This window comes from Geotrypetes seraphini, chromosome 2, assembly GCF_902459505.1.
Source record: "Geotrypetes seraphini chromosome 2, aGeoSer1.1, whole genome shotgun sequence".
In the NCBI taxonomy this organism is placed as follows: domain Eukaryota; kingdom Metazoa; phylum Chordata; class Amphibia; order Gymnophiona; family Dermophiidae; genus Geotrypetes; species Geotrypetes seraphini.
In genome coordinates, this window is record NC_047085.1 from 152,749,513 (window position 1) to 152,765,239 (window position 15,727).

At 43.1% G+C, this 15,727-nt stretch overlaps 1 protein-coding gene across 17 annotated transcripts in view; it reads left to right on the forward strand.

The window, feature by feature from the left end:
* PTPRM (protein tyrosine phosphatase receptor type M) overlaps nt 1-15,727 on the forward strand; it is a 1,237,515-nt gene that overhangs the window by 1,206,778 nt on the left and 15,010 nt on the right. For all 17 annotated transcript variants that reach the window (XM_033934018.1, XM_033934031.1, XM_033934023.1 and 14 more), the window contains one exon: nt 6,400-6,531. In XM_033934018.1, the coding sequence (XP_033789909.1) occupies nt 6,400-6,531 (132 nt within the window). The remainder of the gene's footprint in view (nt 1-6,399; nt 6,532-15,727) is intronic.

Below are 15,727 nucleotides of genomic sequence, written 5' to 3' on the forward strand. Positions count from 1 at the left end.
TGAGATCAGATCTCTAAGGATCTCATTCTCCATTTGGGTTCTCTTGAAATTCCCAGGACTTCCTTCCCCTTCCCACTCAGGTAAACTTCCCAAGAGATTTGAAGTGTCCTAATTGGCCTCCTCTGCCTTGGTGTCCCTTTCTACTGCAGACTCTATATTCTGGGTAAATATGACTTTTCTAATCAGCATAGCTGCTAGAGTTTAGGGTCCTTAATATATAAATCTGGATATTCTAGCAGGAAGATCTCTGGGAATGATTCTTCTCTGAACTTTTCTGATGTGATGTGGCATTTAGCTGTGTCTAGACAGCTACAAACTCTTGATAGTTCTGACCCAAGATGACTTGGTAGAGAAATCAGGATAACACTATCACATCTACCTTGCCTTGTCTCATTGGTGTTTTGATTGTGACCTAAGCAGCCAGATAATGTCTCTGGTCTCCATTAACACATGACAAATTTATGGTCTTCTCATAATTAATATGAAGCTTTATTGTCTTCCTGTGAATGTGAGCTTCATTCTTTTACAATCCATCAATGCCTAACGGGGCATAAGAATTGCCGCTTCTGGGTCAGACCAGTAGTCCATTGTGCCCAGCAGTCCACTCACATGGTGGCCCCCAGGTCAAAGACTCTAAATGAGTCCAGCCTCACCTGCGTACATTCCAGTTTAGCAGGAACTTGTCCAACTTTGTCTTGAATCCCTGGAGGGTGTTTTCCCCTATAACAGACTCCGGAAGAGCGTTCCAGTTTTCTAGCACTCTCTAGGTAAAGAAGAATTTCCTTACGTTTGTACGGAATCTATCCCCTTTCAACTTTAGAGAGTGCCCTCTCGTTCTCCCTACCTGTCTTTATCTACTAAGTCTATTCCCTTCAGTATTTTAAATGTTTCGATCATGTCCCCTCTCAGTCTCCTCTTTTCAAGGGAGAAGAGGCCCAGTTTCTCTAATCTCTCACTGTACGGCAACTCCTCCAGCCCCTTAACCATTTTAGTTGCTCTTCTCTGGACCCTTTCCATATTCCTGGATAGGGAGCAGCCAAAAAAATTACAGAAATGCAGACTCGTGTTCATAGCTTCCTCTTCTACTGCCAGGCAATCTCAGACAAAGTGTCTCTTTTCCCCACAATTGAAACAAGTCCATGATAGCATTGGATGCTGTATCCCCATTGATTGAAGTGCCATTTACTCTGTCCTTCTTTTAGGATTCCCTGGTTATAAGGGCAAGTTCTTTTTCCTCTCTCCGGGGCACATATTGAGCATGATGAAAGCCTTCTACATCCTCCAGAGCACTCTATAATATCAGTTTAAGATGTTGGTGTACTACTGGTCATGGGCAGACTCAGGCTATCTAAGATCTGTTGCAGGAGAATGGCCTTGGCTATCTTCATTTTTGTCTTCCCTTCTGGTTGTAACCACTTCCTTCTTAATTCTGTAAAAAAAGCATTGGGGACTCTCTTTTGGATGGATGACTCTCTTTCGTAGCTGCTACCAATACTCTTCTGGGGTAAACCCTGCCTGTTCCAAGATGGCTGCCTTGACATCCAAGTACGTGTCTCAGCTACTTGGTTTGGCAATTTGAAAGGTAGCTTGACTGCTGCCAGTTAGGAACTAACCAAGTAAGTCCATGTCTCTGACCACCCAGTCATTTAAGTTCTTTCAAAGTTCAGTTGGAAATAATCCAGATCATACTGTCCTTAGGCAACACTGAGATTTTGTAGGTTTGCCAGGGATCCCTGTTATACCTCTAAAGAGTTTTGCAAAGCTAGCTGATGTTCACATTACACTTACACAATTGACTGGAGTACATTAGAACATAAAAAATAGCTGTACTGGGTCATACCAATGGTCCATCTAGCTCAGTAGCCCATCCTCACGTTGGCCAATTCAGGTCACTAGTACCTGGCAAAACCCCAAAAAGTAGCAACATTCCATTCTTGCTTACCACACTAGCGCACATTGCAAACATACACAAAAATGTTCTGCCTGTTTAAGTGACTTGCCCAGGGTCACAAGGAGTACAGTGGGAATTGAACCCATTTCCCTAGGTTCTCAGCCACTGTACTAACCACCAGGTTGCAGTGGGAATTGATTCCAGTTCCCCAGGTTCTCAGTATTATAGAATGATGGATGTATACCCAGCTTATATGCTAGGATTTACACAATTTCAGCTGGTGTAAGTCTTTATGACCAGAATTCAGCAGCCAATGGTATTCTATAAAGAGCAGTCAACCTGGAGTACCCTTTACAGAAGAGTGATGGGTGCCAATTTTTTTCATCACATATATTTAGGTGCCATTTACTCAATCCGGTCCCAAGTGGCTTGGGGTTTCATAGAAATCAAACAAAAAAGGCTCTGGTTCCTACCAGACCAGAAAAGCATTCTACTGTGCGTAAGAGTTACAAAATACAAGGCTTTCCTAAGAACATAAGAATAGCTTATCTGGGTCAGACCAATGGTCCATCAAGCCCAATAGCCCGTTCTCACAGTGGCCAATCCAGGTCCCCAGTACCTGGCAAAAACCCAAAGAGTAGCAATATTCCATGCTACCGATCCAGGGTGAGCAGTGGTTTCCCCCATGTCTTTCTCAATAACAGACTATGGACTTTTCTACCAGAAAATTGTCCAAACCTTTCTTAAAACCAGCTACGCTCTGCCCCTCTGGTCCTTCAAATGTACTTTATGTAAGCAAACTCTTGAAGTCTGAATTTACGTGCTCCCTCCCTGGCTTGTCAGTGTTCTGGAGTTTTAGCTGACCAGCCTGAAACACACCCTCCCTTCTCTGGCTTTACTGAGCTATGCCCTCCCTGTTGAGCTAGGCTTCATACACTTTGAGGTAGTATTGGCTTAAAGGAACTGGTAACTTCCTATATCACACTGTCCCATTACCTCTTTTTTTTTTTTTTTTGTAAGGATGTTTTTTCCTTTATTTTTATTTTGCTTCTCTTACCCAACTGTCCTATTGTAGCCCATTTCTCCCTCTCTCAAAGGGGAACTTTCCCTCAGCTTCCTTTCATCCATTTTATATTTTTCTCTCCTCTCTGTTCTGTTGCCATGTTGTTCCCTTCTCAGTCCCTCAACCCTCCCCATTATTCCAACCACATTCCATTCCCTCTTTTTTTCAGTCCTCACTCCTCTTTCATTCTTCCTCTTACCATTTTGTCATTCTATCCAATACCCTTCTTCCTGTCTCTCACCTTTTTAGCCCTCCTTCCTTCTCTCTCACACTCATACCTTCTCTTCCCATTCCTTACTATGGTGATGGCCTCACATCCCTCACACACATGCTGCAGCACCACTCCTTCCTTTCACCTTCGGTGCTTCTTTCTATGCTAAACCTTTCCACCCAGCTCCTTGAGATAATGCTTCTGTACTACGATTCAGCAATGCTCTTCCTTCCAAATGCTGTTTCCATAACTTCCCCTCTCATTTTGCTCCTGAAGATGCAGCTTCCTGCAGTGCAGTACTGCCACATCCTCAACCCTCCCCCTCCCAACACACACATAACTGCATTCTAGCTGTGTTGCTGTCTTAAACCCTGTAATAGCCAGAAAAATTAGCTGACAGCAGCAGGGCAGAATTCAGCAGTCTGGTAGGACCAAAGAGGCACCAGGGGAGTATGTTGCAGAAAAGTGGAGTGCAGGACCACTGTTCCCTTTTAGTGGGAGTCCTCCACCTACTGTTCTGCAAGTGTGTGTGGGGGGGGGTTTCTGTTTCACTATCACATTTTCTATGGTGAAGGACAGACAAGCTCTGCAGGACTCCAGGGAACCTGCCTGTCTCTAGTGATTGGAAACATAATATTGAATCACTACCACCCACTGGTAGCAATGCAGTTGGAAAATTCCCGCCCAGCTTAGAGGGAATAGTGCATGGGACAGTATTTAGCAAGTATTGGAGTGGCGCACCTTGTTTGGTGAGTGCTGCTTCCGTCTGCTTTTGACCTGTGGGGTTGGTCAAGCACTGTTCCAAGCCTGTCTGCTCAACAGCTTTGTCCTCATACTGCCCCACCAATCGGTTCTTCCACCACTCATGAGCCTCAGGCTGTGAGTGCTTCAGGACAGGGACCTGTCACTTTCTGCCATAATGGTCACTGTTGCTCCTCCAGGAGGTTGATTGTGAGGAAGGGGTTATAATATATGGAAGCGTTAATTTTCTTAAAATACTGAACGGATGTTCTGGTTTTCAAACGCATCTGTAATATTCCTATTTCTTCTAGCAAATTAAGGCCCTCTTTTACTAAGGTACGCTAACCAAATTAGCACGCGCTAAACGCTAATACACGCATGTTAGTCTATGGACATGTTGGCATTTAGCGCCCGCTAATTCGGTTAGCGTACCTTAGTAAAAGAGGGGGTAAGTTTAGTGACTTTCTATTCCTTATTAAGAGAGTTATTTTTCAGCCCAGTAGACAGACAAGCATGAATCCCTTTTATATAATTTTTTCTAATACATATACTAGAAACTGTAAAAGAGTGAGTCAGAGTACTTGGAATTAGAGAATGACACGGTGACAAAATTCATCACCATTCCCGTCCCCGCGGATAACCGCGGGAAATAATCCCATGTCATTTTCTAGTGTCTATTTCAGCCTCAGTCCTTCTACCCCAGCATTCTTCAAAGCAAAGCTTTCGGGCCAGTGGTTGTGGCCATTCATACTCTGATTCTTCCCTCTCTCCTTAAAGAATGACATGAAGATGGTTTCTCGCGGTTATCCGCGGGGACGGGAACGGTGATGAATTTTGTCACCGTGTCATTCTCTACTTGGAATGATTGCAACCACTTTTCCCTCTAAGCTGGGTGGGAGTCCTTCAGCTATAGTCCTGCCAGTGTTAGGTGCTGTGTCGCTATCACATTTTCAATAGTGAAGGACAGGCAAGCTCTGCAGGATTGGAACTGTCAGTAAATTGAGGGGTCCTTTTACAAAGGCGCGGTGGTGGTTTAACGCACGGAATACCGCGCATTAAACCGCCTGCTGCGCTAGTACCCGACGCCTCCATTGACGAGGCGTTAGGATTTTAGGCTGCCGCGGGGGTTAGCGCGTGATGAAATGTCCGACGCGCTAAGCCCCGTAGCACGCCTTGATAAAAGGAGCCCTGAGACTGGAGTTCATAGATATTTTTTTAATAGCACTTGGTATGTATATACATGTATTAAAATCAAATTGCACAATCTGAAATGAAAAAAAAAAAAATGGTGTCTGTGAGAGTTCATGGTTTTTAGCCAGGGTTTTTAGTTTCAAGTTCAAGTTTATTAGGATTTGATATACCGCTTATCAAGGTTATCTAAGCGGTTTTTACAATCAGGTACTCAAGCATTTTCCCTCTCTGTCCCGGTGGTCTCATAATCTATCTAACGTACCTGGGGCTATGGAGGACTGAGTGACTTGCCCAGGGTCACAAGGAGCAGCGCGGGGTTTGAACGACTTACTGAAAAGGTCGAATGCCCACCTTTTGTTTTTGGTTTGTTTGTTTTTATTTTAATTTCTTATACACCACCTACAAGCCTGAAAACTATTAAAGCTATTGTTAAGTACAGGAGATAATTTTCTTTTCCTGGAGGGCTTATGATCCGAGTTTGTACCTGAGGCACTGGACGGTTAAGTGACTTGGCCAAGAGCATGAAGAGCTACAAAGCGATTGGAACCAATAGGCTAATCATTCACTCGTACATTATAGGTTGGCAAGTAAAAATAGGTTTAAAATATAAATAAAAATGAAAATGTAACACACAGGAATACACAGCAAATGATGGCAGATAAAGACCCACATGGTCCATCCAGTTTGCCCATCAAGGCTGCCAGAGCTGCATCCACTGCTCTGTGCAGATTATCATCTGTATTGTTTCAGTTGTTCAGTGTTGTAGGTTAGTCTGTTAGCAACTGCTGGATAATAAAGTGTGGAGAAAAAATGCAGCTTCCCATGGATTATAGGAGCTGTTTTCTCAGTGTACTAAGTTACCATCAAAATGCAAATGTAATTTTGTAAGCAGATGGTGGAACATGCATTCACATTATTTTCAGCATTAACTTTTAAAATCAGAAGTATATTTTAGGTTGTGGTATATCCAGAACATTTTGTGAACCCTTCCTAATATGTAGTATATAGTACAGTACAGACCTCTAGTAGCAATATTAGTCCTACTGAAAACTAGACTCTTTGCAGTGTGTGATAACCTTTTACTGGATTTGCATAAGAATTGACCATGGATGGTGTTGGCAGGTGTCCGAAGAAGGAACACTGTCACACACATCAGCATCTCTGGAGAGACATTTTGTTGGTCCTTTGAAAGGTATCACACTGACAAAAGAATCAAGGACACCGTAGGGTGAAATATTGTAGTACAGCATATTAATCTTGGGTTTGCATTTGAATGAATGTGTTTCCTTTTCGTCATTTCAGAGCTATAAACAGCCTTCGGCTTTCATAGTTACTCAACATCCCTTGCCAAATACGGTCAAAGACTTCTGGAGACTGGTCCTGGACTACCACTGCACATCGATTGTTATGCTCAATGACGTTGATCCCGCGCAGGTAATGTGTAGAATTCACTTTAAGGAAAAATGTTCAGGTTAAAGCTAACGTTTAAGCAGTATACACAGATAAAAATGTTCAAAACAACCCACAGTACAGTGATACCAAAGGTCAAAATTATCATACACAAAATAAAGTGGGGGGAAAAGGCTTCAGTGGTGAAGTCACATTCAACTAGATGGGTTGTATCTGTGCTCAATGTCATATCAGTGGGTTCATAAAAACCTCTTTAAATATTATAAAATCTTAGCTTATACATACTTGGAATATGCTCTTTTTAGTAATGCATAACTTTAAACTTTCCCCTGTCACTCAATCACCAGTGTCCCCTTACTTTAAATTTAATTGTTTGATCATTTTGTCCTTTGGTATTGCAGGCCATCTTAAGCAATATATACAATCAGGGCTTCCCAGTCATGTCCTGGTGACCTCAGACATTATTCAGCTTTTAAGGTACCAACAATGAATATACATATATGAAGAAAACTAGGCTATACTGGCCAATATGCATATGTTCATTTGGCTGGCTGTGGGGTCACCAGAACAGATTTGGAAAATAATTCTTTAAAGCAACATTAACAGACCTGATAAATATCATGAACCTCTTTGTTGTCAAATTGTTTGAAAGGAGGTATAGCAAATATTAAATAAATAAGCTGTACCTTGAAGAACAAGTTCATAAGAAATTGAATCATCCCATTCTTAAATGTGCGGGGGTTGGGTTTTTTTCAGTCTAATAGGAAGCCAGGGCCCAGTTTTCACTTATGCTTTCACAATGGTTTTAATAAAACTACTGTTTATCATGCTTTTCTTTTTATTTCTGGAACTATAATTTGAACTTACGTAGGTGGCATTTTCCAGATAGCACTGCCATAAACACTACAGTTATTGTACCTTAGAAATATGGCAACCACAACTTCGAAGGTAGCAATTATTGCTTTTATTTCTGGCTTGAAAACCTAATTTTAGCTTTCTAAAGGGAAGAACAGGTATAGCATTACCGTTGCCTAATTATTGTTGAGTAAACTTAGACACAGGACTAAAGAGAACTTAAGAATTGCCATACTGGGACAGACCAAAGGTCCATCAAGCTCAGCATCCTGTCTGCAACAGTGGCCAACCCAGGTCCCAAGTACCTAGCTAGATCCCAAGTAGTAAAACAGATTTTATGCTGCTTATCCTTGAAATAAGCAGTGAATTTCCCCAAGTCATCTCAATAATGGTCTATGGACTTCTCTTTTAGGAAATTATCCAAGCCTTTCTAAAACCCCGCTAAGCTAACTGATTTCACTCCAGCTAACCTAACCATCTTCTCACTGGAGCTTCTATCATAGCCCTCCGCAGCTCATCCTAAACCAAATCACCATATAAGGGACACTGACCATGCAGTATCGGCCTTAATTTGTTTTATACCATTCATTTTCTAATTAGAGATCCTCTGTGATCATCTCATGCTTTTTTTAATTCTGTTACCATTTTCATCTTCACCACCTTACTTGGGAGGACATTCCAGGCATTCACCACTCTCTCCGTGAAAAAGAAATTCCTAATATTACTCCTAAGTCTGCCACCCTACAACCTCAATTCATGCCCTCTAGTTTTACCATTTTCCTTTCTCTGGAAAATATTTGTTTCTATATTAATACCTTTTAAGTATTTAAATGTCTGTATCATATCGCCCCTGTTCCTCCTCTCCTCTAGCGTATACATATTTGAGTATACATATTCAGGTCTTCCAATCTCTTCTTGTACGTCTTTTGGTACAAGCCCCATACCATTTTTGTTGCTTTCTCTGGATTGCTTCAAGTCTTTTTACCAGATATGGCTTCCAAAACTCAGATACGGCCTCCAAAACTGAACACAGTACTCCAGGTGGGGCCTCACCAATGACCTGTACAGGGGCTTCAGTGCCTCCTTTCTTCTGCTAGTTATGCCTCTTTCTATACAGCCCAGCATCCTTCTGGCTACAGCCACCTGGTCACGCTGTTTCATTGGCTTCAGATCCTCAGACATTATTACCCCAAGGGCCCTCTCCCCATCTGTGCATATCTGCCTCTCACCTCTCCACATATACTTTTCCCTGAGATTTCTACTCCCCAAGTGCATCACTCTGCAGTTGTTCACATTGAATTTTAGTTGCCAAACATTAGACCATTCTTCTAACTTTTGCAGATCCATTTTCATATTTTCCACTCCCTCCATGTTGCCCACTCTGTTACAAATCTTGGTATCATCCACAATAAGGCAAGCCTTACCTTCTACCCCTTCAACATTGTTGCTCACAAATACATTAAATAGAATCAGCCCCCAACACTGATCCTTGTGGCACTCCACTACTCACCTTTTCTTCTTCTGCGCAAATTCCATTTACCACCACCCTCTGGCCTCGGTCCGTCAACCAAGAGAATTGTTTATAATTTACACTGCCTAAAAAAACTAGACAGTTCACAGAACAACATATTTAAAAGCAATCAAACATGTTACTGCAGTGTCCTCAAGATCTTAAGACAAGTCTCGTAATGTGCTACACAGGCAACATGAATGCCCTGGCAAAAAGTTGAGTTTTCAGAATTCTTTTAAACTTCCATCTATTGCTACAATGTTGTAACAAACCAGGTAAATGATTCCATAACTGCACTCTTGCTATAGCAGGTATAGATACTCATGTACTGTACTAGCATAATGCATTTTCGCTACCTTCTCCTGAGATAGAGTATAGCATTCTTTGATCTTAATGTTCTACCAGAGCAATAAACCTTCAACAAGTGTTTAAAATACAGTGGTGCAGGTGCATGCAATACTTGGTGAATAATAGACAAAACCATTTCTGTTACATCCCTTCCGAATTCCATACACTAGGTGTTCAATCCCAAACTGCAATCTGGGAATTGCAGAAATCCACAAACATGCTGCACCCCCTTAGCCTAAGAGCTAGCAAACATATCCAGTTACAATTTCTGTAAGCAATCCGTGCAGAAGTCTTTTGAAGATGCTCTCTATTTCTTTTTCGTTTCAAGTTCATTTCCTCAGTGGCTTCAGTGCCTTGAGACCCCTTCCCAGTAGTACCGTGTTGGAGGAAAAGATGCAGTCCCGCAGTGCTGGACTGCTGCTTCACAGAGAAACTCTGGTGGATCTGTGGAGCCAGCCTGCTATGTGCCACCATTTCTAGACTCAGGGTCCCTTTCCCTGGGAGTTTGCTTGCCGGTGACCTTGTTACAGGTTTCAAGCGCAGGCTTTATGCATCTGAAGTGAAACCCACCTGCATTTCAAGTCGCAAGCTGCCTTTCCCGCCCCAAGTGCATGGACGAGAATCTGGGGGGGGTGGGGGTGGAGGTCAAAGTTGGCATCCAGCTAACTGGCAGTCAGAAGACCTTCAAGTCTGTTCATTTGAAAAAGTTTCTGAGGCAGAAAAAATCCTTCCCTGACACTGTGAAAAGTGCTGACAGGCTGGTACTGCAGAAGCTGTGAGTAACCCTCCATTATTTCCTATGGGAACTTAAGGTGGGGATTATTAAAGTTGTTTAAAACCGTTTTTCATAGTTTCTGAGGGTAGGGTTCAAGTTTCCCACTTCCCCAGACCCCAAATCACTATTTTTTATTTTTCCCTGTTTTGGTGCGAATTCGTGCCAGTGGCCATCTTGAATTTTAAAAACGATCTTTTTTTTCCTAACTTATTTCTGCCTCAAAAACCCCTCAATTTGATACAAAATTATTTGGGATGGAATCCCCAGCCCCCTAATCTGTCAAATTTTTACATTCTTTGTGCCAGATCAGCGACTGTGTACCGTGTGCCGTAGCGTGCTGGAGGAGGGGGGAACTTCGGACTTCGCCTCCTCCAAGTAATCTTGGGCTGGGGAGTTAGCCTGTGTCTGTGCCTTCCAAAAAAAATCTCGCCCAGTGGCCGTCCTGGAGTCTGGTACAAAACGCCTGAGTTCCGAGTCTAGGGACTTTTTTGGTGTAGCGCTTGTACCTCAATAGAGCCCTGCCATGGTTGTGGGATGGGCCTTTTCACTGAATTTTATTCAACTCCTCTGAAAGGCATATTCTTCATACCCCACTCATTTTGATGCAGCCAGCGGACGCGTCAGGTCTTTTTCAGTCTGTGGCGTAGCTTCCTGTTCGGGAGCCCTCTTGCCTGGCGGTGGCAGACCTCGATTGCAGTGGTTGCCATGCAGATATTATGACTCTTCTGTCTCCTGGCACTGCCTTTATTTTGGATTCGGCTAATGCCTTTGCTGGTACTGGTCACCTCGGCCACCCTGAGCGTCCAGATTTGGGTGCTGAATCTTCATCTCAGTTTTTTAAGCAGGCTTATGTCCGCCTCTTTATTGCTGTTGATCTGAAAAAGGTCCATTTGGATTCTCCACCTCTCACTTCTCAGGCTTTGATCTTGGACCATTCTCCTGTGTCTTTTTTTTCCATTTAGTCCATGGCTCCTTGGTTGGTTTCAGAACAGTATGATACCCCAGTAAGCTCTTTCCGACCTTCTAATGCTATGTCTAAGCTTTATCCCCTGGATCCTGATTTTCAGCAGATTGGAACAGCCTGAGATAGATTCCGCTATGGCGAAAGTTATCCAGTGCACAGCCCTCCCTAGTGATGGGGGAGTGAGGTTTAAGGACACTAGGATCGCAGATATTATGTAGGATCATGAATATTATGTTGAAAATGTTCTTTTCTAGGGACATCTTTAAGTATCCAAGTGGCAGTAGCCGCTTACTTTATGGCATTTGCCTGTCATTCCAGCCTGCACATTGCATCCTCTGTGCAATGATAGCTGCTGTCTCTCCAGGAGAGTTTCTAGCATCCTTGGCTCTCGGAGGTTTTCCTTCATATTTCAATCTATCTGGAGCATCGCCGGTTTCTGCATTTTAACAGCTTCTGCAACACATTTCCAGTTTGCAGCTCTGCCATTGGGCCTCACGATGGCGCCCTGCACTTTCACCAAGATGATAGTAGTTGTGGTGGCTTTCCGCTTACAGGGGTCCAAGTCCACCCTATCTGGCATGCAGTCAGAACTTTCAACAACAGATCAGAATTCTCCTTGACCGTCTGGCTCCCTCAGCCTGGTTTTATCTGCAGGTTCTGGGGTCTCGGGCAGCCTCCTTGGAGGCAATCCCCAGGGCCAGAGTGTCCATGCACCCTCCTATCTTGGTGATCTCCACAGAGTACTCCCCGTCAGATGCTGCTCCTCTGGACGTTGTCAGCTATAGCAGCAACTTGAGCTGGTGGCTTCAGGGGGAGGCTCTCTGCCATGGCTGGCTTCTTCAGATTTCTGAGTGGATGACTCTTATGATGGATGTCAGTCTGTTGGGTTTGTGGGCTCACTGTGGGGCCCACTCCATTTAGGGGCAGTGGACTCATGGTCCGAAATGTTGTTTGATCAATTGTCTGGAGCTTTGGGTGATTCGGCTGGTGCTACTTGCTCTCCAGCCCTTGTGAAAGGAACTGTAGTGCAAGTTTCTCCAATGACACCACACAGCATGCGTACATCACAAGGAGGCTCAAGTGCTCTCTCTCTCTCTTGGGCTAGAAGGATCGTATGCATTACACTGGGCGAAAGCACATCTTCTGTCTTTCTTGATAGCCCATGTGGCCAGAGTCGACAATATTCAGGCAGACTTCCGTGGCCAACAGATCCTGGACCCAGGAACATGGTCTCTCTCGCAGGAGGCATTCTGTCTGATCATACAGTGCTGAGATTAGCCCCCATTTGGACTAGTTTGCTTTTGCAGAGAACTTGAAGGCCAGGCGCTTTTTCAGTTAATAAACAGTGATGAAACTAGGGACGGATGCCTTGGTTCAGCCCAGGCCAGCTCACGAACTTCTGTATGATGTTCCCTCCATGACCTCTGGTTGGTCGGGTTATCCGCTGGATGGCAACACTTTCTGGCTTGATGATTCAAGTAGCATGCAGATCTCATCAGTCTTTAGTGAGGTGACAATCTCTGGCTCCTTCTTCATCAATATCTTCGCAGTCAGGGGCCGGTGCTCCTGGGGAACCCCTGGTGCTTTAGTTGTACAGCATGGCTCTTGAGCACTCAGCTTTGATGCGCAGTTTTTCAGATGTAGTTATCTTGCCTTTTTTGCGCTCGATGAAACCCTCTAATATGGCGTCTTATGCCAAAGCCTGGCTGACTTTCCAACAGTGGTGTGCTACGGAATCACGTGGAGCCTGAGCGGGCTCCCTTTTCAGTGGTCCTGGGTTGTTTTTTTTTTCAGGCGGGCCTAGAAATAGGTATAGCAGTGGCCTCCTTTACAGTTCAGGTTGCAGGCTTTTCATGTTTTAGAGTGTGCTGAGGCGCTAGTTTGCTTTCTTTTTTTTTTAAGTTCAATATTTTTTATTGATTTTTTTGAAAAAATATAGGAAACAGTTCAAGTACATGGTATCAAAATATAAAACAAAACATTTAGTATAACTCATATTCAGTTACATTGTGCAATGTAGAATTGAATCGTTTTAAAAGATCTAAAGTACTAGGACTGTTCATGAAAAATTAGTAAAAGGAAAGATAAGAGGAAAGAGAAATTGAAGGAAGAAAAAGAAGAGGAAGAGGAAGAAGAAGAAGAGAGGAGTGTCTATGAAATAGATTTAACATATGAGTCCAGGAATTTCCAGGGTGATTTACATTGTATCAAATTTTTGGAAAGTCGAATTATATTTTTCTTTTCATAAGCATATGATTCAAATTTATGATACATGCTCAAAAGAATTCCACCAGAAGGTATAGTTTAGTAATGAAGAGGACTTCCAATTTTTCAAGATGTGCATAAGGGCAGTCACAAACATTGCATCAATGAGTTTAGGAGGACAGTTAGACTGTGTAAAACAAGGGTGTTGAGATCGGAGAATTATAGTGTCAAAGGAAATTTCTTCTGAACAATTGGTAATAGACTTTATGGTGTCCCAAATGCACGTCCAAAAGGAACGAACTTGAGCACAATGGAAAAGCATGTGATCAAGAGTCCCAACTTCTTTCATACAGTTCCAACATATAGAGTCTTGTTTTAGGTTAGCTTTCCACATCCGAAAAGGTGTCCATACCGCATTCCACATAATGAAGAACATTGATTGTGAGACTCTGGATGATAAAAGAGGTCGGTTTGTCGAGGACCAAAAGAGTTCCCAGTCAACATCAGAAAGTGAGGTTGTCAGCATAGGTTCCCAATGTTTCATGGAATGAGAGGAAAATGTAAAAGAGTGATCTCTTAGAATACTATAAAAGAGAGATATCGCTTTACCTTTTGATATAGCCAATGTGGACCAGTGATACAAAGTGTGAGTGGATGTCATATAATCAAAGCGTATAGACATAGAAGATAACATCTCAGTAAGAGAAAGCCACTGTGAGTAAGCAGAAGGAGACAACGAGTAAGTAGAGCAAATTGTGTCAAAGGGAACAAACGAAGTGAGAGTGGTTATCTGATGGAGAGACCACAAACCAGCCCGCTGCCACCTCTTCCATGAAAGAGATTTACTATTGATTTGGATTTTGGGGTTGTTCCAAATGGACAAGAGTGGACTGTCTTTAATTGAAATCTCTGCGATTGTGTCTAGTATATGAAGGGCATGCTGCGTTGCACTCAATAATGAGTATTTTCTCAAGAGTTTGGGTACTGGCACCGTCAACAAGCATGAAACATGTAGTGGTGCACATAAAAATCTTTCCAGGTCAAACCAGGTTGGTGAATCTTGGGTACTAGTGTTAGTAATCCAGTAGGCTCCATATTTGGCCAATGATGCGATATAATAAAAGTGAAAATCAGGTACATTCAGACCCCCATTAATTTTAGAGGCTTTCAGTTTGTCGAGAGCAATACGAGGTTTTTTGTTATTCCACACAAAGTCAGATATTTTCTTATTCAACCAGTGAAAAAATTTCTTCTTGCATAAGGAGGGAAGCATTGAGAGGGTATAGTTTATCTGAGGAGTAAGGGTCATTTTGATGGAAGCTATTCTGCCCCACCATGAAAGAAAGAGTGGAGACCAACGAGACAGGGTGTTAAGAACTAAGCTAGTTTGCTTTCTAATCATCCAGCTATGTCCAGATTTCTGAGAGGGGCACTTCATTTGCGACCTCCCTTGTGTCTTCCTTTCCCTTCGTTAAATCTTAACATCGTTCTGCAGGGCCTTGGAGAGGCCCCATTCAAACCAAACAAGAATGCTTCTCTTCTGGATCTGACGGTCAAGACTGACTTTCTGGTCATTGTCTCAGCATGGTGTTTTCAGTGCTTTATGCTCTTTGTGCAGGGTGTCATTTATCCATATTCCGGATGAGGGAGTTTTCTCTATATGGTGCCTTCCTTCCATTCTGCTGAAGGTGGTTTCTGCCTTCCATGTCTACCAGGAAATTCGTTTGTCTGCATTTCTTTCTGCAGGCTCGGAGTGTAAGGATCGGATTTTGTGCAAGTTGGCTGTCAGGAGAGTCTTGCTCCACTGTTTAGAGAGAATTGTCTGATCACCTATTTGTCCTGATTGCTGCTGCCTCGCCGGGTTCAGGCAGTGGCCAAGGCTTTGATCACTTGATGGATTCAAATGGTCATTTCTGCAATTTCCATTGTCTGCGACAAGCAGCCACCTGTTTCACTTCACACCCACTTGTCTGGAAATGTAGCTGCGTCGTGGACAGTGTCTTGCACAATTCATCCTGAAGAACTTTATGGGGTGACTACTGGGTCTTCGTTTCATATTTTTACCCTGTTTTGCTGAGTGGATGTGGCGGTTCATTCTGCTGCCAGTTTTGGGACTTTGGTATTGAGGGCAGGCTCTTGCTTTGGTACGTCACCTAGCATATGGAATCCATAAGAGACATAAAAGAATGGAAGATTAGGTTTATACCTTCGATAATCTTCTTTCTGTTAGTCCCTGTAGGATTGCATATGACCTGCCCTCTCTATGTATACTAAGTTGTTTGGAATACACTGCTTCTTTCTGTCTTGATGATTCTCCTTACAGGCTTGAATGCTCTCCAGCCAGTTGACAGATTCTGTGGAGCATTTTCTATGGGCATACACACTTCCAAAGGCTTCTCTTGGGGTGCTCATTGCACACAGCAGGTTAGTTCTACATTGTTCCTCAATATTTTTCTGAGTTGCCTTTGTGCTTATTTATCACTTGTTAATATTTTGCAGAGCAAACCAGTTCAAGAATTACTTATGTTGCTGGGGATCCTCCCCTGTACCCCCTTGTCATGGA